Below are 24,266 nucleotides of genomic sequence, written 5' to 3'. Positions count from 1 at the left end.
GCCCAGAGTGGAAGCATTAACAATGCATCAACAAATGAATATATCACAATCCAAGTAAGAGTTTGAAAGCTCACAAGAGATATTTGTCATGGGAATAAATAGAGATGCTGGAGTTTATTAACATATCAATGATCCCACTCGCTGAAAAGCTCCACAGTCAATATTTTCCTACATGCACGTCGTGTAGAGGGAGAACTTTCATATTATTCAATCATATTATTTTATTCAGCCCAGGTATTTTTAGAAGTGTGGGTGCGATGTTTGTTTGTGTGTGGTCTCGGCTCCACATGAATGGTTACTTAACACCACACTGATTTCCCCTCAGCAGTTAGACACAAACCAGCCGATGCTCAATGATGCATCGCCGCGTTTGTTTGCTGCCAGGCGCTGTGCATGTGTGTGTGTGTGTGTGTGTGTGTGTGTGTGTGTGTATTATCATCGCTGGCAAATAGACAGCCCAGGAGTGACTGCCGGAGTGTCACCATCTGTGGATGCATGTGTGTCTGTCTGCGCTGGGCTGTGTGCAGACTGTGTGTGAGTGTGTGTGTGTGTGTGTGTGTGTGTGTGTGTGTGTGTGTGTGTGTGTGTGTGTGTGTGTGTGTGAGTGTGTGGTTTGTATAGGGATGGGGGCAGGGGGGCTGCAATCGGTCGACTGGACCTCGACTTCATAGTTTGCAACCAACTCGCTGCCTATAATACAAACTACTCTGCGAAAACAATTTTAACAACTTTACAGGCTCATAATTACACTTAATCTTTTCTTCTTCATAGTAGTGAAAAACAAATCTGCCAATGAAAATTCATGCTGAGAAAAATCTCTCTGTTTTTAATAAAATGAAACTAAACAATTAAAAGGAGGATTTTAAAAGCACCTAAAAAAAAAAAGCTGAGATTTTTGTAGTGTATGAAACACTTGGCAAGCGAGTGAGATTAGAGATTAACGCCCGCCGCGAGTGGTGCACGTGTGCGTGTGCGAGTGCGAGTGTGTGTGTGTGTGTGTGTGCCTGCCTGTGGGGTAGGCTATGTGTGGATTACTGAGGAGGCCCTAGCTGGGATAACCTCTACCCCCAGCCTGTGAACTTGCAGGATCCTTCACGGTGCATGTTTGAAGTGTCAAACCCTGCACACTTCATATAGATTCTGGCGAGATCTGCCAACTCTCCCCTTCTCACACTGTGTCCCAGTGAAAAATGAAAAACGGGAAGTAGAATTAGTCTCGGACTGCGCCTTTCTCTCCACCTGCTTTTATGTGCTTCTTCTTTTTTTGCTTAAAAACACCCGTGTGGAAATTAAAATAATAAAAGTACTTGGCCGAGGGAGAAATAAAGCATCACACACATGAAGCATACGCGTCCAATTAAAGATGAAAACATCCGATATGTGCAGACCAATAATGAGACTGTAACCTTCCACACATTGATATAAGAAACAAACATAAATCCTATATCTCCGTCGCATTTGAAGTTTGACTCTTTGAATAACGTCATCACTTCCTCCTCTTCTTCTCTTCTCCACCTAAACTGGAGAAGTGTTTATTTCTATCACTCCAAATATTCACACCAATAGTTATTTACTAGTTATTTACTGATTTATGGAAATTTGGTTGGGAAATGTCGGTAGAGAACTTAGTTATAAATGACGCCAATTATCACGGTATAGTTAAAATTTTCGAAAAAAGTATTGTTTTGCAAACTGAAGAAATTAAGAAATTAAGTTAAGCACAGACGAGTCAAAATATATATTATATACAGAATAATATGCAGGAGTGAAGGCTAAAGGTCACAGCTTAATAAATTTCATTTGTCTGGTAAACAGCTGAGAGGGGAACGGGAGGACGTGACGCCTGAGGCCGTGCAGTTGGACTGAAACTCAGGCGAATGCCGCAGCGCACACTGAGTCATCATCCGTGCGCCGCGGCCGCCTGTCAAGCTCGTCCTACAGCTGCTTCATTTCCATTTGAACTCGCCTGTGTACTGTACATCTCCAGCTCCAGCCGCTCAGGTATGCGTGTGCGCCCCTGCAGGTGCACGGGCACGAGGCGGCGAGGCCCTCACGTGCGTCTTTTAAATCCACTGTGCAACTCGCATTATGCTGGAATTCACACAGGTTGTCTAAACAGTCAAACAGCGGATCAATACGCCCATCGATCGGTGGCATTGAGACTGAACTGGTCGTGTCGAGGGGGCAGGAGATTCTCACTAGAGCTCTCGGCTGGAGGACGCACACACAGACACACACACACATACACAGCACATGTGTATATATAAAGAGAGAGAAAGAGAGAGAGGATCTGGTATAAACCGCAAATATCTATGTGCACACATTTATGAACACATTTGTGCCGTCTTCTTTCTATCTGCCTCTCTACCCACTCCAACACCAGGCTCCTTGGGGCAAAACTAACTACCTCCACACCAACGCCGCCCCGCTCATCTCACAGGAGCACATTCAGGTCCTGTCTGTGCAAGTCAGAGCAGTCTGCCAGCAGTTTGTCTCAAAGTGAGGGCATCCAGTCAGCTCCGGCAGCTGAATATCAAGCTGGCTGCCGCCGCGTCTCCCCGCGCTCAACTGACACAGTCGATAGCTCTGCATTATTCATGGGGACGCGAGGGGCCGATGAGATGGCCTCTCACTGAGGGCTGGATTTCAACAGTCCCAAACTTTACAGGGGCTGGCGGACGCGTGACACCTTCAACAACTGTTTATCGTCAGCAAAAATGACAACGTGCGGCGGCGGGGAGAGGGCAGGGAACTTGAAAGGGCAGGGAACTGAACTTGTAAGCAAATTCAGAGGCGAATTTGTCGGTTTTCAATGAGACAACACGTTTGACAGTTTGCAGACAAACAAGCGAGCGCCGGCGCCTTTTAAATAAAACGCCACGGAGCTAAAATAGCCCCAGTCTGACAAATAAAGTACATATTATGACTCTCTTGTCAGCTGCTCTTGTTTCCTATCAAGTCAATAAACACGGATCACAAAGTTAACATGAAATCCTGATGCGTGCAGTAAAAAGAAAACAAATCACAATTTCAAATGTGGCTCATCCGTGTTTGCTGATTTCCATTACACAGACTAAAGACATCAATTAGCTAAACTGCGTCCATTCAAAAGAAAGAAAAAAGGAATAACAAGAAAGAAAAGAGACGGTTATTTGGAGTGAATCAAACAACGAGGACCAGAGGCAATGAAACACGTCAGGCTGCTTGATATCAGATCTCAGAGGAGAAATTTGATGGGCACCGATGAGCAGAAGGCATCTCAGGAGAATTGGACAGAGGAGAGATTTAATGTGATCATAGGGGACGCTCATCTTTCAGAGAACGGGGTAATAATGAGCAATCAATAACGTCCTTAACAGAGTTAGAGCGAGTGGCTGACAGCAGATGTAAGGCTCCGGCTAACAGGCTACGTCTGATCTCACATTACCGCCCTGGATCAGGCTTTAACACGCATGCACACACACATGCACTCACACACACACACACACTGTATGTACGTGCAGCATATGGACCAACAAGCACATACATATGGACACACACACTCTCTTTACTCTCTGTGCGCCTGTTTTTCTCTCTCTCACACACACACACACCCTCCTCAGGTGACATGCACCAGCGTTGTGTCATTGCCTATCGATCAATAGCTGTAATCACATTCACAGACTATGAACATGGTAGGAGGCCGGGCGCCGTGAACGCCGTGAACGCCGTGCAGCGGTTTATCTGCGGATTTCACGGCTAACATGACAACCACGGCTTACACATTCTGTCAGCTGTACTCGCAGGGTAATAAAATAAAACACGCTATTTACTTTATTTATCAAGTAAAGTCTGAACTGCTGCTGTCGAGGCCACTTAGGCGTAGCCAGCGTTCAGGCTCAGGGTCTCAGCCTGTGCCTGAAGATGACGTACAGCATTCGGATTGCGAGTAAGTGGGATTAATTACATATTCAGTGAGTAACTATCTGCACCAGATATCCAGGATATACAACTGAGGCCCACTGCATGAAATTAAATGTGACCGACCAATACTTGAATCCATGATCAATGCACTATAGCTGGCATCAGTAAATTTAATCAAAATCACATTTCTTACGCTGATTTCAGACATGAACATTTCCGGAGTTTGCCTTTCACATAAAGAAGAACGCAGCAGGAGATTGTCCCGAGTCAGATGTGCTGTCAAACAACAGGAACATTCAGACAAGGGGTGGAGGAAATTCTGTGGTTTTGTTTACAGCACATTGACCTCGGCGTCGGCCCTTATCGCCAAAAGCTCTCGAATCTCGCCATCTTTGTATGAGTCCTCTTTCTCCTCCTGAGATATTTGTATTCTTACAGTCTCACGTCCATCACGTCAATTTTCCTGCAGTTTTCTCACATGGGATCACTCGGACATTTTCTGGACAATTTACGAGGGGGATGGCAGGAGAAGTTTCCTGGAACATTTCCGGAGCAAATGACTCGGATAATTGCATTCTCACATACTTGGAAAATATCCAAACTGATTATATCGAAAACTTACCACATTCTACAAATCTACAGTTTTGGCACGTTACAGACATTATCGGCAGTAACCATCACATCCTTCTACAGCATCTCCACTCAAAGCCACTGAGGCTGTGAGAAGCAAACAGACGCCAGATATTTAATACCTCTCTCTCCTCTGCTCTGCATTTCCCCTCCAGTTCAGCCTGATCTGGAGTGAGAAAGACTGTGACCTTGATAACAGTGTTGCTGCGCATGTTTGTTTGTGTGTTGGCAGCTTCATCCACTTTCACATATTCTCCTCCTCAACATTTCTCACAGCGGCAGCAGTTAGAGAACGTCTTGTTTTCACTCTCCCACTAAATAAATAATTACAGATTTATTAGTGTGGGCCGCAGCTCCGAGCCTGAGGGAAACACATCATCTCTACTTGTTTGTCACCTGGAAAATACAAAAGCTTGTCTCCAAAAGACGAAGGACGGTCCAGCTTTAGGAGGCACTGACAGGAGGGCGATATTTCGGTGCCGGCTTTTCTCTCTAAATCTCGGAAATGAAAAAGGCTGTGATTGGGTCCCCGGCATAAGAGACACCCTGGGTGATAAACATATTCCGCTCCGTGACGGATATGGGTGCAGGCAGGAAGGAGAGGAGGAGCTGAGAAGGATGCAGCCGGGGAAAAAAGGGCGTGAAGTATTTATTGAAGTGATGAGTGTTGTGATAAGGAGTGACGGTGCTGTCCTGATGGAGGGGGAATGTCATTCCACCGCCGGGGTCCCAGGAGGGAGCGGAGTAAAGGCCGAGGACGGCGGGGCTGACGAAACGGCTTGAAAACCACGCTGTGATATTCTCATTTTGGAAACTTGTGGTATTTTTCATGTTTTAGTACTAAAGTAATACCAACACAACTTCGTACATCTCCTTACAAAACCCTATTTACCTGCTCCTCAGCACTGCAGCTGAAAAAAGCCACAGTAAGTCCATAGACGGCCTCATTTTGTCAACAATATCATGCTGTTGCGGCAGCTCCAGCCCTTGTCAACAACTTGTACTAACAGCTGACCAGATGTGTCCGAGGGCCTCAGCGTCTCCTAGCAACAGCAAAAACGTTACGGCGCGGTGAGCGAATCTGAGGCCGCACAACACAGATTTCTACACTGTGTCATTTCTAATGGTTCGCTGTCCAACAGTCATTTTAAGTCCCGTCACTCGTGCTGCACACGCTGGGCGCAGATTACCCAGCGAGCGCCCCCGAGTCAACGCCGCTTCCCCGGGCTTAATCACAGGCTTTAGCGCTGCCGTTCATCAGGTTGTTAGTTGCGCAGCAGCCCTCAGACGTGGCGACGGGCCTCTTATCTTATCAGTCAATCGGCAACGGCACGCAGGAAATGAGACACACAACAGCGATACTGCCAACAACACTCATCTGTCAAGACTCAATTACCATACTGTAGCACAAAAGATGTGCACAAAACAAGATGCATTGCTGACGTTGTACGAACGAAGTCATTAGTCACGTCCATATAGGGAAAGTAAAAGCTCGGCGGAGCGAGGGGGGGGCAGAGGTGTTGTTTTATTTGGCGAATCTGTGCAAAAGAGGAAGTGGTAAACTTCCTGCTGCTCAGACATAAATCCGCCTTTTTCTAATCATGAGTGTGTGTTTGTTTTTGATGCAGCCCATTAAATTACTGTACTCGTTCGCCGCCTGAGTCTGGAGACAGGGAGGGAAGAGGGAGGGTGGAGGACATATATAAAGAGGGAGACAGATAGAGACAGGAACAGAATGGGAAACAGATTCACACAGAGAGAAACAAAGACTGAGACAAACACACAGAGCCGGGGAGAGAGGGAGAGAGACACAGACAGAGGAATGGAGAGCGAGCGAGATAAGGATGCTGGATGTGTGTACTGCATCCCAAGGGATCACTTACTCAGTATAGACACAGTACTGGAGGACAGAGCACAACAAGGGTTCATTGGCCAAAATCTCTCCTCTTTACACACACATACACACAAACAATCCCTCCAAGCAATATTCCTGTAAGCACTCGTCCACTGAGAATAACCGCATTGACTGAAGTGGAGTGGAGGAAGGAGTGGAAGAGGACGATAGAACGAGGGGAGGAAGGGAGAAACAAAATAAAACGGAGGGATCAGGACGAGGCAGGAGGAGGAGGAGGAGGAGTGTCCACCTGGCCGGTGTCCAGGGGAATTAAACAGTCTGTTTACCATCTCAGCGCCTCAGCAGCGCCATGTTAGCCTAATGGCACGGACATGAAGCCAATTGATTTGTGGACCAATAGACCTGTCCCACTGCACGGGCAGATTACCTAGATCACTGGCTCCGCATCGAGTAGACATCGCTTCTCATTCGCGCCCCACAGGCAGCGGGATGTGAACAGGGTTTAATGCCTGAGTGTGAGTGTGTGGGGCAAGCGTGCATATATGTACACACCGGAAACAAGGGCTTAACTAACATATTTCAACTCGCACATTATTCCCGATTATATTTTCTAAATGGTGATATGCTCCTATTTGGGGATGAGGACCCAAGGGCTGGGTAATAATGGTCGAGCGCCCTCATGTCGTCTATCTAGCAGAGTTTCAGAGGCAGGATGACACCTCAACCTTGCCTCTTCCAGCATTTCTATAAATGCCATCCTCACACTGTCCTCTTTTGTTCTCGGATTCTGCACTCACCCTATTTTCTACTTCCTTTCCTTCCTCCTCTCTGAAGGCTCCTAAGGGGGTTCGTCGTGGATTCCCCACAACGCAGCTACGACTCAAAATGACTCTTTAGCAGCTATAGGCCTGGACTGCTGGGGGACTTCCCATGATGCACTGAGGTCCTTCCTCTCCCTCCATCTGAACGTCCATCTGTCGGTTCATATCCCATTAACACATGTTCCCCCTCTCTCCTGAAGTTCAGTGCTCTCTCATCTCTCCCCTCCTGTCGTCTTCTGTAGGCATTTCAGTGTCCGGATCTGCCCCCATGATCATTGCTGCTATTATTACTCTAATTATTATTGTTACTTACTATACATCTGTGGATCTTTCATTGTGCCATGTTCTAAATATAACAAATATATATAAGTATCCGCTTTGTTACAGCTACAAATCATGTTGTCTTATTATTTTAACAATTCCAGGCAAGTTATACTTAAATATTTGTGATATGGTTACAAGATATGATTGTACCAAAATTATAAAAAATCATTTACTTAGGTATTAGTAATATCCTCAACATTCACATGTTAATTGTCAAATCAATTAAAGAGGATTTAAAACTAGCATTTGAGTGTTTTCTTAATAGATAACAGCAACATTGACAAAGTGCTGAAGCGCGACATGTGACAACGTGTTAATATCGGATTCACACTCAATAATACAGTTGACAGCTCTCGACTGTAGCTGCTTAAGCTAACGTTCCCATGATTGCTTTAAGCGGCTCTGACGTTATGTTAGCTTAGCAGGCTAAAAGGATGAGCCAATTCACGGCGCTGAAAGCTGGAGGTCCCGAGAGACGCTACTGTTATGAGATTAAAAATAATGATATGATGTCATCTAAACGTTTGCTTTGCTTCCGAGCTCACTGCGAAGTCACGATCTAAAATCAACGTGAAACAATCGCAGAGTTTAGTTTTTTCACAGTCACAAATGTTTTGCGTAAAAAAAGTATATTCACATAATATTATGTAAATGTAAATGGCGATTTCTAATATAAACACAATTATACATATTGTGAAATTTTTGGTCCATAACAAAAACTATTATAAATAAATAAATAAAATGTTAAAATGTATATTTATTGTAGTTTAATATGTGACCCTTTAGAAATAAATGCAGCAGTAATATAAATACAGTGAGTGAGTACTGTTGTACCAGCGAGATAAACTTGGCTCCGTGTGTGATGCACATCTGTGACATTAACGGTGCACATTGCTCCTAATTGAATCTTAAGCCCATATAAAAAGGCTCTCTGCTGCACAATGGCAGACCACACACACTTGAAACTACAGTTGTCCATGTGTACGGCCGTGGAGTGAGAATAATTCCACATTTTCCACAGTTTTCACTCAAGTCACTGTGCGCGTTGATAAGCATGAAAATCCATTTATCTACAAAGGAACTGTATGGTCCATATTGGACAATGTCTCTTTCATGGTCCCTTGCAGGCCCTCCTCCGTCCACAAAGCCGCCCAACTGACTCCGCCACGTCTGTAATAGGCCACATTCATTTGATATAGACACATCAAGGGAGAGATTGCCGTGGTTGTGCCGTGCATCAAGAGGAGTGGAGCCGGTTCACAGACACAGCAATATGCTCTGAACATAAAAGAACAATGAACACAAGGCAGATGCGGTTGGTCCAAAAAAAAAAAGAGACTAAAATACAGAGGAAGACGTGCAGGCCTGAATTTAAACACCGAACATGTATCCCTGCATGAATGCATGAATGGAAAACCATATGGAGACACGGTGAGGCTCACTGTCATTATCATTCAGCCTTTTCCTCCTTCTGAGTGCTGCTCTCCAGACTGCGCTGGGAGGAGATCGCCCTCGCAGATGGAGATCCAGAATTAGGCCTCGGAGGATGAAGAGTAGGAGGAGGAGGAGGAGGAGGAGGAGGAGGTGGAGGAGGAGGAGGAGTCGTCAGATTACAGATTAGAAGGTGGGGAAGTGGTGGGATTAAACATGGTAGCCTGACTAACGCAGCTCACAGCTCAGCGTCATCAATTTTAGTCCCGTGGATTACACCACGGTCATTCCGCTGAAAAAGCGGCACTGAGGGAAATGTTTAAAAGAAAAACAACCCTCCTGGATATTGTTATTGAAACACTTTCCTACTGGGGTCAATGTTATTCATTGCTCATCTAATCCATATTTGTGTAAATGAGGTGCACAGAGCTTTACAGCACAAGGCGGACACAAGAACCTCTGAGACTCTGGTATTAACGGCGATGCTGCGTCTTAACCACCCTCTGGCTAATGCAGCTAATGAATGAGAAAGCGCTAGCAGGCTAACGGCTCTAATTCTCCTTCACAGGCTATCATGTTGCAGCCCGGAGACGGATCAATACCATTTGCTCAACACACAGGAGGCCTGGGAATCTATAAAAGGGCTTTTATTGAGTAATTAAACACCCATTACTGTCCCTTGCAGCCAAACAATAAATTTGATCAGCCTCTCAGGCACAGATCCAGCCGTGATTAATACTCAGTGCATGCATGACATAAAAGACCACAATGACATTTTACTAAGTCCTGTCTTAGGCCCTTTGACGGTGCGGGGGGGACAGGAGTCTGGGTGCTTACAGAGGCACTTTCAAGGTTGTTCGGTGCGGCCGGAGCTACAACGGAGTTCCGAGTGATTCCGGGGGCCTCTGCGACAACATGCAGTCCGCCCCGGCCCCCGTGAGTGGGACGCTCACCAGTACCTGCTGTCCCCGAGGGCGCCATGGCGAGCAACACGCCCTGCTTTGTAGGAAAGACACAAAGTCTAATGGCAGTAAGGAGCTTAGCCTACGACCCCAACAGGCTGAAAGTACAGTTAAGACACTAACTCCAGATATTATTAATGTTAATTCTAATTGAATATAAATTTCTCTATTTTATTGATAATATTATTCTGTTTTATACTTTCATGTGTTCTGCTGTGAATTTATCTAGTGTGGGATCAATAAAGTCTATCTGATCTTATGTATTTGTTAAGGTTGAGGGTTTTGTAGCTGCTGCTGTACGAAGAAATTTAAGGACAATTCAATTTGGGCTTCCCTATTTATTAACAATATTTAATCAATTTATAATGTTTGTGTGTTAAGAAAAGATAAGATAAGATTAGATAAACCTTTACTGATCCTCCGTAGAGGAAATTCAGATATGACACAGCAGCTTGAAGGAAGTAGCAGCGTAAGGGGAAATTGTTTAAGAATATAAATATGAATAAAAATAGAAATACTATATAATAAAGTACATATTCCTATTTAACTTATTTGATAGTTGCACGTATATATAATCTAAAATATAATATTAGAGTGAAATCCAGAGCAGACTAAAGCAGAAGTTTTAAAGAAAAAATAACTGCACATGCTGTGAAGAAAATCTTTGAGAAAATACATACAATTCTTGCAAGAGCACACTATCATGTCACACTTGTATTGGTTGTTGCTTCACTATTCACCATTTTCAGACAAACTGAAGGCTGAACACTTATTTTCCCCCCAATTTCCCAATGTCCTTTTCTGCACTGGCACAATTCAAAAACCTGCTACAATCCCATCCTTGTTGGAGAATATTTAGCGTTGTTGAGCCAACAATATGGCATCTGGGTGATTCTCCTAAATATGAATGGCCCATTCACGGGGCTCAATGGAGTCGCTTGGCAATGGCCCTCCTTCCCCTCCCTCCTCCGTGCTCAAAACAATATTCAGCGCAGCGGTCTTGGCACATTTCCCCGAAATCAACAAAAGAGGAACTCGAAGCTGTCCCTGAAACCCTCAAAGCATTAAGCCTCTGTGAGATGCAAGTACTTGGCACAAGCAAAGCGATTTCACGACAATGGGCAAATCATACAGTGCTTTGTGAGATTTAGGGGATACAATAGCACTCGGTTTCCAAAGCACACATTAGTAAGCATGTCATCGGGACCCCCTGGGGGATTCGAGCAGCCTAGAGGATTGTGTAGTGAAGAGGATAAATATATGTTACTGGGCAAGAAGATGGAGCGCTGCCAATGCCTCCCTCCTTCACACAGCACACTGCGGTTCATGAGTGTGTGGAATACATTAATAGAATAATCTTCTGAACACACAAACTAACCCACAAACTGAACCCATTTGGCTTGTTAAGCATATACATTGCAGCACATCCAAAATCAATTTACGACCATTTAACGGAGCTCAAGGGGCGCTGATGAGGGGAGATGCTCGTCCGACCAAAAAAAAAAAACACAAAAAAAAAACGAGCTCCTGCCATGAAAGTAAAACACAAAAAAAACAACACTTGTTATAAATGTGCGGCGCTTGCAGCCATGCTGACCTCTGAGTACTAAACAAAACAACAACGGACAAGCAGACACCCACTCAAAAGTCAATACCATGCGTGCCTCCTCTTCCTCTTGTATGGTTAATGCATGATGCCAGGTAGGGGAGACAGACGGAGAGTAGGATCTCATTATACGCTGCATGCTATCATTAGTTATCTACCACATGTGTCCATCCTGCCAACAGAGTCGTACAAGCAACATCCTAATGCTCTCGCCTGCTTCCAGTGGGGAAAACTTGGCCCGCAACACACACACACACACACACACACACACACACACACACACACACACACACACACACACACACACACACACACACACACACACACACACACACACACACACACACACACACACACACACACGGGGTACAAGCATAAGCAGACATAATCACACTTAATAATACAAACACCTTTCTTTCCCAACAAGCCCGGCTGCATCACTTCTCTGCTTCCAGCTCCTCCAGTAAAAGAATCTGCAGTTTCTCAGTCTCGGAAAGTTTGTTAATCAATCGATTGACAGATAAAAGAGAAACTTATACTGTAAATGTTCATGTTCCCTGGCCTCTCGGAAGTTGTGGCTGCCGTTTTTGCCACTTTTTCCACTTTATTTTAAATTGATAACTCAAAAAAATCACTCGACTAATCGATCATCTAATCAATAACAAATATTTTGTCGCTGCGAGCTCTGTTCAGCTTTAGCAGGTGTTTTTGCTCTTGCTCCCGGTTTGTGTCCGTCTCCCAGAGGCCACAGGGAGCTGGGTGATGCTGTGCCACACGCCCAGCCACTCAACATCCCTTTGTGTCCATCGGCCTGGCAGCTCACCAAGCTTAAACACACACACACACACACACACACACACACACACACACACACACACACACACACACACACACACACACACACACACACACACACACACACACACACACACACACACACACACACAATGAGCCATTGTTCATTAACGCGCACGCACACCTTTGCCGCCTCGCAGACACAAAAAAAAAAAGTGTCCCCCAGACTAACTTGCAGCTCTCGCGCAAAGATGCCTCGCTAATCAAGACGTTCAGCTGCAGACTGGGAGGTGGTGGTGGAGGGGGCAGAGGGGGAGGAAGGGGCGGCGGCGGCAGACGGCCACCATCTAGCCAAGGCTCGCTGTTAACAAAATCAGATCATCCAGCCAGAGCCGGCCAGAGAGAGAGAGATTACAGTCAGATCCTTCCTCTCTCATAGCTGTCATTTTCTCTGGCCCCTGTAAAACAAAACTCGTCGTTGGCGTCACCAGGCCAGACGAGTGGCGAGCTTCTCCACACGCCAATGCACAATTTAAGTTAACACTTCCACGGCAATAACCTAATTAGAAACGGCGTTTTCTCATTTGACGGCACAATGTAAAGGATAAGCTGCGTGCCGCCATGTCTGCCGAGGTCTAATGGTGCGGAATATTCCAAAGTGGAAGTTGGATTTTTCTTTTTTTTTTTATAAGTCCTTAGCATATTTAACGCTTCCACACGCTGAACGTTTTAATATCTGGCGGAGAATCCGGGCCATGGGTGGCGGAGATTGCCGCTGAAGAGTAAAAGGGAGATGAGCGGGGTCTGCTTAAAATTCAGAAAAGGGGGCAGCGGCTCGCAAAAATGAGGTAGGAGGGAGAGGAGGAAAAAAAGACTACAGCTTTGATTTGATTAAAACCTACGAAAATGACGCGTTGCATAAAACGGAGGAACTTCAAACATTTTGGGGGATTCAGGGTTCAGAGGGAGGAAGATAATGTTGGAATTAACATGGAAATGGATTTAAGAGAAAGGATGGAAGAACAAGAGGTGGACACTGATCTTGAATCAGTTTTGGTTCCATCCAGTCCCACAGACCTGAGCTGACCCTGCAGCTGCTGTTGTTTACCTCTGACTCAACCAAAAACTCCCATTTCATTTCTTTAAATCGTTTAGTTTTTAACTGGAAAACTTTCAAATCACATCCTGACCATTGGCTAGAATATCACACCAGAGCGTTCAGGGAACTAAGTAGGATTCACCCCTGAGTCAGACCTGTGTGGATGCCCCTCACCTCAAATACCCCCATCAGATTTTGACTGGATAATAACCAGTCAGCACTGGGAGCAGGGAAGTGATGAGGATGAAGTGTCAGTAAAAAAATAAACCCCAAAACCCCCTTTTTAGCCAATGGAAGAGGGAGGAGGAGGAGGAGGGGAGGTTTGAGTGGATCATGGTGTCAAGGATTTAAGGAATTGGCGTCCGCTCATCTACGCAAGGAACACGTCTCAGGCAGCGGCGCTGTACCGACAGCTGCCCGCCGTCTCTGGGAGGGAGAGAGGAACTTAGATCGGCGAGGAGGGGCTGTCAGCGAGCATGCTGGGAAACACACAAAGACGACACAGCCAGTACAGTTAGCTGACACACACACACACACTGTCTTCTGGGACGAAGAGAGAAAGAGGGGAAGATGGAGAGATGGAGAGAGAGAGAGGAGGGGAAATAAGTGGACAAAGAGTGAAATAGATGAGAGAGCGAGGAGACAAGACAGGCTGACGCACTGTCGAGCAAACGTGGAGAAAGTGCTGGTGATGGAGGGGGGGGGGGTGGGAGAGATGAGAAGACAGAGAGAGAGAAATGGAGAGAGTGAAACAGACAGACAGGTCCGAGAGGGATTTGTTCTATTTGCATGCGCCGGGCTCCCATGGGGTCCAGCTCCGCCCGGCGAGCCGAGAGCACAAAAGATAACACTTAACATATTTGCTAAAAGATGACAACCCTGCCTGGATCTCGTTTGAAGGGGCCCTTTGTCAGGACGCGCCGACAGGAGAAATCCACTGATACGGCCGCGGCGCAGACTCACACACTCTCTCTCTCTCTCTCTCTCTCCCTGTGTGTGTGTAAAAAGCACAATATTTCCCCACTTCGCCTTACATCTGGTCCCACGGGGGCCGGGGCCGGATCGCACGCCGGTGGCTCCGGGACGGTAAAACAGCTTTTAATGGTAAACATTACAGACTGATAGAAAGTGTCAGGATAATTTATTTATACGGTCCCGCTGGGAGTAGCTCCGCCACCCTGGTAGGCACACACCGGCTCTCTCTATTCATTTGAGGGAAAAGTCCATATTTAGATAAATAAAGGGAGAGTAAAGGGTTCGCCTGTTTGTAAAGCAGTTTCTCTCCTCTCGTCCTATTATCCCTCCTCTCTCTGTCCCTATTAGCCGTATCGGGGGGCTGCCAGAGATGTGAGGCGATACGTTATGTGTATAATGAGGGGGATTATTGCTACTGTCACCGCAACACGCGCAGACAGCGGCTGCAGAGGGACGGATCTTAAGCCGAGGACTGTAGCAAACAAATAGACTTAGAGGAATAAACAAACCGCTGAGTATCTACATTATTTACATTACACACAGAAACAGACACATGCACGGACGGCTGCGCCTGAGCTCCGCCGCCTCGCGCTCTCTCTCACACACACTCACACACTCACACACACTCACAAGCTTGCATTTCAAAACTCATCTATTAACTTAATTCTCCCTCTTTTCCTTTGTTTTTTGGCAATAGCTTTTAAAATGCAATTCTCAAATTGTGTGTCTCTAATAAAATCTAATCGTGTTAGAAGACTCACAATTGTTGTTAGGATATTAAAAATATCAAAAGTGGAAATAAAATGTGGATGATCAATAAAAGCAAACCCGTGTTCCGATGTGATTTTACATCATTTCCCACAGATCAGGTGCAACAGGGATGTGTCTTCCTACATTGTGTGTTTTCATTACAGCTGGAGTTTGAGTGTATGGACACACTCATACATGTAAACACAAAGTAGATATTTACACACATACACACACACACACACACAAGTGCACGACCAGGAGAAAGGAGGTAATAGTATATGACATGAAGCAAAACAACTGTGTGTGTGTGTGTGTGTGTGTGTGAGAGAGAGAGAGAGAGAGAGAGAGAGAGAGAGAGATCAGAGAGCAGAGAGAGATCAATGGTGAAAGGTTGAGTCCTCACTAATAACTGCTATGGAAACCAAGAATGTGCAACCGTAGCACTTGAGCCTCTGTGTGTGTGTGTGTGTGTGTGTGTGTGTGTGTGTGTGTTGTTGTGTGTGCGGCACGGCATGGTCTCTCCAGCGTGGTCATTCATCAGAAAACTACATCAACAGGGTGGGACGACTGTTGTAAAATTACAACAACAACACTCTCGATGCCGAACGTGGATTGTTGTGTAAAACACCTGAAATCTGTGTGTGTGTGTGTGTGTGTGTGTGTGTGTGTGTGTGTGTGTGTGTGTGTGTGTGTGTGTGTCATCGACATTGTTGTTGTTCTTGTTGTTAACAAACATTTCCCCTCACAGGACCATACAAAAAAATAATTTTCAATCAAATTAAATTCAAATATTTATAAAGTGCAAATACTGAGTAAAAATCCAAAATATGAAATTTTATTTTTGAGGCAATAATTGAGGCCTCGTTCACTGTGGGGCAATCAAATCCTCAGGAATCTATTTTTATGCTTCAATCAAAATAAAAACTCTGCACAGCATCGTGTGTAAGTGTAAGTGTAAGTGTGTGTGTGTGTGTGTGTGTGTGTGTGTGTGCACGAATAAGCACAAAAAACAACACTCTGATCTACCTCATTAACCTTCAGATTTAAAAAAGGTGTAATATTCCTCGACAGATTTGTAATTTAACACAAACAAAACAGCAAAATCCAATTAGAGCTGCAAGTGAAGCCAAGTGTAATGTTGTGTTACGTGTAATTCAAATGTTATTAGTCACCAAATATTAATAAATAGGTGCTGTCACTGATGTGTGTTTACCATGGCTGCAGAAATAAAGATGGGAAATCTGACGGCTGCAGTAATATTATAGATAAAATAAAAACTAACACTTTAAAAATTTGTTTGAAATATAAATAAACACACCCTGTGCATCCTGCATGAGGTAAAAAGGCATAAAGTGCAAAAGTAAGATAGAAAAGTGGACCTACCATAGACGCTGCTGCTGCTGATCATGTCGTGCTGGAACAGGGAGGAGAAGAAGAAGAAGAAGAAGAAGAAGAAGAAGAAGAAGAAGAAGAGATGAGAGCATTGGAATTAATTTGAGGAGGAAAAAAATTGAAGGATTTCCTCTGAATTAAAAAAAACTTTACTTGACTAAATACTTTTCTGTTAGATTTTTCTTTTTCTGTTATATTTGTGGAAGGTCCAGCAGTGCTCGGGTATCAAGGTGGGCCCTGCAGGAGCAACTCAATAGGAGAGAGGCGTCTAACCCACATGCATCTCATTAGAAAGTGGAGCCCGGGATGTCAGGCAGCAGAGGTGGTGGTGGTGGGTGAGTGAATGGGGAGGCTTGCAGGGAGGGAGGGAGGGAGACGGAGGAGGAGGAAGAGGAGGAGGAGGAGGAGGGGGTGAAATCAACTAGTGCAGCTCAATGGGGTCGAAGTTAAAAACATGGAACACACATGCAGGGGGGAGGCAGGGCTGTGGATCCGCTCTGCGCAGCGCATGCACGGGGCAACTTGTTGTAGCCGAGCCCGCTGCAGCACCGCGGCTGCTGGAGCCTCCTGCTGCAAGTTGCACATTATCATTATTATCATAATCATCATTATGATGCGCGTGTGCGATGAGACGCTGCACACACGGCACAGACACCGGGAGAGAAGCCTACGTGTCCGCTCCTCTGCGATTTTTAACCGTGGCGCAGGTGCGCTCCTTGCAAATCATATAAAAAAAGCCCAAATTACGCACAGAGGAATCCGCGCACAGACCTCGCAACTTGCCAAACTGCACATTGCACATTACGCATGCATTAATCCGGCGTGCACAGGCGCATGCACACGCTGACTCTGTGTCTAGTTGCAGCAGCGGACTCTCCTCTCCGTCCTTACCTGCTTTTCTCCTCCTGGCGACGGGTCGACCTCTCTCGTGCTGCTGGGGAAGATGGGTGGGTGGGTGAGGGGGTGTTCAGGGTCGCATCGACGCCCGGGTTGGAGCGCGTAATGCGGACAGATTGAGGGGTGTTACGCCGGGCTGCGCACAAGACGAAAGCATCCCAAGTTATCGCGGCGAGCACTGACCACAGCCACTGCCATGTTGGAATTTCACCAGCCCTGGAACAGCTGCTTCTCAGACTGACCAGTGCGCACCCCACTGCGCATGCGTCACCACGAGGGAAAAAAGAGAAAGAGGCTGGGTGTTAGAAATAAAAAAATCCAATTATTCCCATAAGCTTATTATGAGTGTGGTTTATATGGAGAGTTGGCAAAGTGATGGAGAGATGCACAGAGAAGTGAAGGAGGGAAGAAGGAGTGAGGCTTTAAAGATGGAAGTCCAACACGAAGAAATTAAAGGTGATACAACGTAAAAAGATTCTAGATTTCAGTCCTGAAGCAGAAGAAGTGTATTAATGTGTTGGAGCAAAGTGGGTGTTTATTCCACTGGTTTGTCATAATGTCTTTTTGTTGTAGAAAATCTGTAATTACACTGAAATAAACAACAAATTAAAGGTGACACATAATATTTTTTGTAATGCATGTGAAATAAGTATATTTCTGATCCAGCAAATGTGGAATTTACTTTTTAAAACAATTGCACAGATAAAGTATCTCAACTAACCTCTGACCTTTCAGCTGTCGTCTGACGCAGGGGCAGATGAAGGATTTTTCTAAATCAGGGGCCAAAATTTACACAGAGGGGCCCATCACATCCGTGCTTCTGTCCAGAAGGAAACCAGGAGGCCCCCAAATCTGTCAGATTGGGCAAATCTGTTAATACAGATTAAGTGTTAACCAAACATACATATGTTTTATTCTAAGGATAAAGCAGTACAATTAACGTACAGCCCTTTAATGCATTGGAAGACCCCCCATCACCACCCCGCATGGTCCCAGTTTGGGTACCCACTATAGAAGGAGACGAAGGGGGGTGGTGGTGGCAGATCTGTCCGCCCGCCTCCCCCGTCTGCCCGAAATGTGTCTGCAGAGCGTCTCTCCCAGTGATAATTATAGCAGCGATATGGAATTAGCAATTGAAGCCCTAATTAGAATGAAAATGTCCCAGTTAGCACGTTATCAAAGCATCAGTGGGGAGAGCAGGTTTAAACAAGACATCAAAGATGGGTTCATTGTTCCTGATCACACCCCACAAGTTGATGCTGCATGGGAAATATGGTCAAATGGAAGCCAAGCTGTGTGTGAGTGTGCAAAATAAAAGGGAGGATGTCATGTGAAAGCTGGAGAGAGGAAAAGTAAATCACACACACACACACACACACACACACACACACACACACACACACACACACACACACACACACACACACACACACACACACACACACACACACACACACACACACAGGAGGGTCAGCTGTGCATCCCACACGTCTCCACATAACATGATGTCCTTGAGTCACCACCAGCGAGCAGCATATGCAGGGAGCGCTTCCTTCCTCCACCTGCTCCTCTTCCCATGTCTTTGTTTGCTGGAGCAGTGGCTGCAGCACATTACACACACACACACACACACACACACACACACACACACACACACACACACACACACACACACACACACACACACACACACACACACACACACACACACACACACACACACACACACACTCCTGCAGGCCCGAGCTGCAACTTCACTCTCAAGTGTCTTCTAATTAATTGTCTTGTGCATTTATTTTTTTATTTATTTTTTTCACAATTCCATCAACTGGGTAAATTTATCGACCCTGCAATGCGATGCAATCAAGGCTGCGTTAATTAAACCGGACTGAAAACTGAAATAATTGTTGTGCGCGGCAGCTTCATGGAGACGTGTTCTTTTTGTCCTGCCGCGCTAATTATTAGTTAGCGATTAGGAAATCCATAAATGAGTGTCTTTAATGTGTAAGTGGGGAAAACAGGGCTTTGTGTGATATGAGTGTGCAGATACATTACCCAGCGTTGCTTTTTTCTCCTCGCTCATTTACATACACAAGGCAAAGGTATAATTCAAGTGTGTTGAATATGCAGCGTTTCTATAAAAGGCTCCCACATTGATATGGAAAATCTCATGTATATAAGACACTCTCAGATTTAATTTTGCAATACCTTTTTTTTATCTGATTTGTGATTGCCACAAACTGCATGTGTGTGTGTGTGTGTGTGTGTGTGTGTGTGTGTGTGTGTGTGTGTGTGTGTGTGTGTGTTTGTGTGTGTGTTTGCGGTGGAGGAGATTTAACGGTAACATAAATCTAAATAGATTTTAACTCATTAGCCATTGGAGAGGTAATGATGTAAGTCTGCCACTAATGAGCTTAAGCTCTTAATTGAATAGGAGGGGGGCGGAGAAACGCGCACACACACACACACACATTGCACAGCATGGACACCCACACTACCCCTCGGTGCACAAAAGGATGTACACACAAAGACACACACACCTACAAATACAATCCCGCCTCCTGTGTTGGTATGGGGAGTTTTTCTCTCTCTCTCTCTCCGGGGTCATTGGGGGGGTGGGGAAAGGGGGCGTAGGGAGGGGGGGGAGTCACAGTCACATGATCGGCTAAATTTCAACTCCACCGCCTGCGGACTTGAGTGTCGGCCCTCATCACTTCAACTCTGCACTTTTTTATGCATTTTCTTATCTCCTCTGATACACTTTTTAAAAATAAAGGAGCCGGATTCCACGTTTTTGCTCATGTGTTATTTATTAAATGGAAATAAAACGCGTGTTCTCTAATATGTGGCACGTTAAAAAACAAAGCCTAATCAAAGGAGCTATTGAACGTCACACTAATCAAACCCTCTGGTAGCGAATGCTCCACGTTGGCGGTATAAGAGGGGGAACATGCGACGGAGCCCGCCGCTTTGATGTCACCTCTTCCAGACACATTTCATATTTTTATTCATCTCCTCCAAATAATTATCAGCACTTAACCTGCCACGTCTGTGTAGACACGAGGACGTCAGAAGCAATTTGAGCGCCGAGCGCCGCTTATAGGATGAAAATGTCCATCTCTTTATAAACCGTGCGATACATTCAGAGCGCTCCCTTGGTAATACAGGCAAAATGATGATATCCAATTTCTTAGTGTCGTCTATCAAGTGTACCCTGATGTAAACAAAGCCCCAGTGGACGGGGGGGACAATTGAGGGGGACCTCAAAGCAGGAAATCCAGTGGGAGGGAAAAGGGGAGAAGATTACACAGTGTTTCCAGTTGCTCAGATAAAGACGAAGGAGAATAATGTTGAGGGGAATGAGTCGTCTCCGCTCCGAGCGCAGGCTCGCGCCCTGATGGGACGCGGCGCGGATTCGAGCCTATTGAGCATAAGCTGCTAAATTTGGCAATAAAGGGAATGTGATTCAGTGTAAGCTCCACTGGGCCGAGAGCGACACAGCCGCCGGCGTGCACACACACACTCACACACACATACACCTGGGAGGATAAAAAACATACACACATACAGTCACAATAACTCAGTCACTCTGTTACTGTCTCTTGCTCTCTCCCTCATTCTCCCTGACACACACACAGCGAACGCCTGGCCGGCTCGCCTCTGAGCCCCACACACTCACGCAGCCACTCATGCGGCTCAGCGGCAGTGACTTTGACAAATAACCGGGAAGTCCTGGTGTTGGCTTAAAAACTCCAACTTGTTCGGTTGCAATTCTGCATTTGTCCTGCTTTAATGGCTGTGGAAGTGGCTTTGGAGGTAATCTGTCAGTGATTGATTAGAGGCCGGCCAAATCCCCTCGCTGGACGCATTGGTAGGCTGCAGGCCCGTCTGCTGCTGCTGCTGCTGCTGCTGCACAGAGACACAGAGGCAGCAGGAGAAAGACCCTGAAACAGACTCTTCCACGTGTGAGTACATGTACGTATCCACATGCACAAGTCAAAGAGATAGGTTTGTCCAAAATCAATAAATTATACTGGATCAGTCTTGAATTTCTTAGGTTTATCTCCCTAGTTCTGTCGCCCCTTAATATTAAGAAATAAAACTCCAATGATTTGGGGATTTTTGGAGAAGTCATGCACGAGAGAGAAAAACAAAAACAGAGGTCGCAAGAGGTCACGTTCTGTGGTTAATTAAAAAAAAATTGATTCATTGGTTCATTGGTTGCTTCATAAAATGGCCATGTTTTGGGTTAAAGAGGAGCCCGAACACAACACTCAAGTTTCACAGTTTAATCTGCACACCCTATATTTTAAAGTCCATCTCAAATCTGATGTTGGAGACGTGTGTGCACGTGACGTTACAGTGCAGCAGCTTCAGATCTTGCATTAGGATGAAATGCTGTGTTGTCGCACTGGGAAACTGGCAGTTAAGCTGCTTTCACACATGCACTGAACTCCACTGAAATTTTCCAGTGGGGCCTCTCTTTGTCTGCCTATTCTCTCACATGAATGGGTTATTAATTGCTTTGAAATTGTTTTTAAATTATTTCTCATTGTTTGATTGATTCTACTATTTTTCATTTCTAACCTGAAAGCACCTTGTAACTTATTTTGAAACGTGCTCTAGAAATAAAGTTTATTATTATTGTTGTTAACTAGGAACGACACACACAGGTCAAGTGGCAGCAGTTGCTGATTATTTTAGAAAGATGGTTGAAGATTGACGAATTTTTCCCAGGAAAATGTTTAAAAAATCTAAAAGAACACAAATGTCTCAGGATGAAAAAGAGAAGCCATATGTCGAGGACGCAGACGAAGACGTCAACTTGGAAGGACGAGGAGATTCAAGAGCTTTTGGGGATAAAGCCGACGCCGAAATCCTCAAACACTGAGCTTGTGTTCTTCAAATGTAAAAGACCACCTCCAGAAAATGTCTGGACCCAAATCCCTGCACGTTTTTCCAGAGCTCCAGCTTTAGTGATGTAAACAGGTATGATCACAGCTACTGTAATCGGTGCCAAATTTCATGCACGTTGGGGATGAGTCTCTCTGCAGCTAAAATCCATATTATCCTTCATCTTGCAAAAAAAAAGGAAAGAGACTTTTTAATGGCTGCACAGATTTAATCAATGCTTATATTTCACATGTTGTAAACGAATTAGTCCGCTGATGATTACACTTCCAATGATGCAATCACCTGTTTCCATCAGTTTTATACAGTGTGGTGACTGCATTCGAATTTTGCATGTTGTCGTTGTGCGATTTAAATTTGTGTTATTTGTGTAATATTCATGCTCCGAGATGCAAAGACTGACCATGCACATGAAAATAATGCCCAACAGTATTTAAAATGGTTTGTCCCTGTTGTAATCAGTTGGAACTCATTTCTGCAGCTCAAACACATTATTTTCTTTTCTTTTGTAATCAAAGACGAGTCTCTCCTTTTTGCCAAACATGTGGCGGCTCTGACCATGAAAATGTTCAGCATGAATCTTAATATCACTTAAGTGATAATTATTCCGCTCGCCTCAAACCTGACTAACAAAATGGAATTCAATCAGAGCGCGCACATAATGACAGTCATTATGAAAATAATGAATAAAAAGTAATAATGACATCCCTATCTGCATTCAGACCTCTTTTCCTCACACATCTCCATGGTGATCGGAAATATTTTTTTCAACTCTACATTCTCGCTGGCCCATGGCCGCTTCAATCACATTGTTTATGGTAAACCAAGCGTTGTGCGCGGACTCATTTAATTAACCACTTGAGAGGTGTAGCCGAGTCTACAGTCGTCCAGCGTCGCCTCCTGCAGTGGTTATTGTTGCTGACCAGTCCATCTCGCTGCAGCGCCCCGTGTCTCTCCCTGCTGGCTCTTTCAAACCAGACAAATCTAGACTCTGCCTTCCCGCCACTAACGCGAATCAGACAATCAAGAACAATATAATTATGAGGGAAAACATCTCACCAGGGTTGCTGAGGAGCAGACTACACATGCTGAGATTAAATGATAAATCACTGCTCTACTCCATTACAGCCTCCGAGTCAAATGCAATAAACTGTGACAGTAAAATGTCTGTTTAATTTTACATTATACAGATTCTGATCTCAATGACTCGATTGTAAATTAGATTTTCATTTACGTCTTTATAACAGAAAACATGCTTAACCCACATCTGCACACGTGTGTTGTTTTGTGTGTGTGTGTGTGTGTGTGTGCACCTGCTGGAAATACAGTTTGTGCGTGTGCTGTAGTTTGCTGGTCTGGGCATTCTTCTTCTTCTTTTTTTTTCCCAAAGCTTCCACACAGTACAAGTGTGTGCGGTGGACCATGTCCTTGAGGTTTACTCTTTTGATTCAATAGCGCTCCACATGGATGGACTCAATCAGATACCTCAAACCCAGTGAAGGGTGATGTTCAATGGAGCTGAAGTTACACTACAGCAGCTCCTCGGAGAAAAGACGGCCTGGTTCTCAGATGATGTTTACATGTAAAGACACTATTCTTTTTTTATTACCTTGTACAAACCAGAGAACCTGAATTTGAAGCATGTAAACAAAGGGGTTCTGACTCATTGACATGAAGCTACGCTGCTAAATTGCTTAATTGTCACCGGCACAGAAATGTTTAGCACATTTTCATTGCTTGCTGGTTGTCAGTTCATTTGGAAGAGAATCCAGTTTACACTTAAAATAAATGTATTTAAATCTTTAACCTTACACTAAAATCTGATTCATAACACATGTACAGCTGTTAAAAAAAAAGGTATTGTCAGAAAATCCAGCTGCAGTTTGTCGCACGAACCTTTTCAGGATTCTTTCCT

General features: G+C 44.9%; 1 protein-coding gene across 1 annotated transcript in view; it reads right to left on the bottom strand.

The window, feature by feature from the left end:
* Window positions 1-17,660, bottom strand: part of LOC118103229 (fidgetin) — a 32,237-nt gene extending 14,577 nt beyond the window's left edge. The window contains exons 1-2 of the mRNA XM_035149950.1: window positions 17,435-17,660; window positions 16,535-16,565 (exon numbers count right to left, since the gene is read on the bottom strand). Of these exons, the coding sequence (XP_035005841.1) occupies window positions 16,535-16,559 (25 nt within the window). The 5' untranslated portion in view covers window positions 16,560-16,565; window positions 17,435-17,660. The remainder of the gene's footprint in view (window positions 1-16,534; window positions 16,566-17,434) is intronic.
* Between the last annotated feature and the right edge of the window lie 6,606 nt (window positions 17,661-24,266).

Source organism: Hippoglossus stenolepis, chromosome 24, assembly GCF_022539355.2.
Source record: "Hippoglossus stenolepis isolate QCI-W04-F060 chromosome 24, HSTE1.2, whole genome shotgun sequence".
In the NCBI taxonomy this organism is placed as follows: domain Eukaryota; kingdom Metazoa; phylum Chordata; class Actinopteri; order Pleuronectiformes; family Pleuronectidae; genus Hippoglossus; species Hippoglossus stenolepis.
The sequence above is the reverse complement of the archived record's forward strand: the minus strand, read 5'-3'. Positions and strand labels throughout refer to the sequence as shown.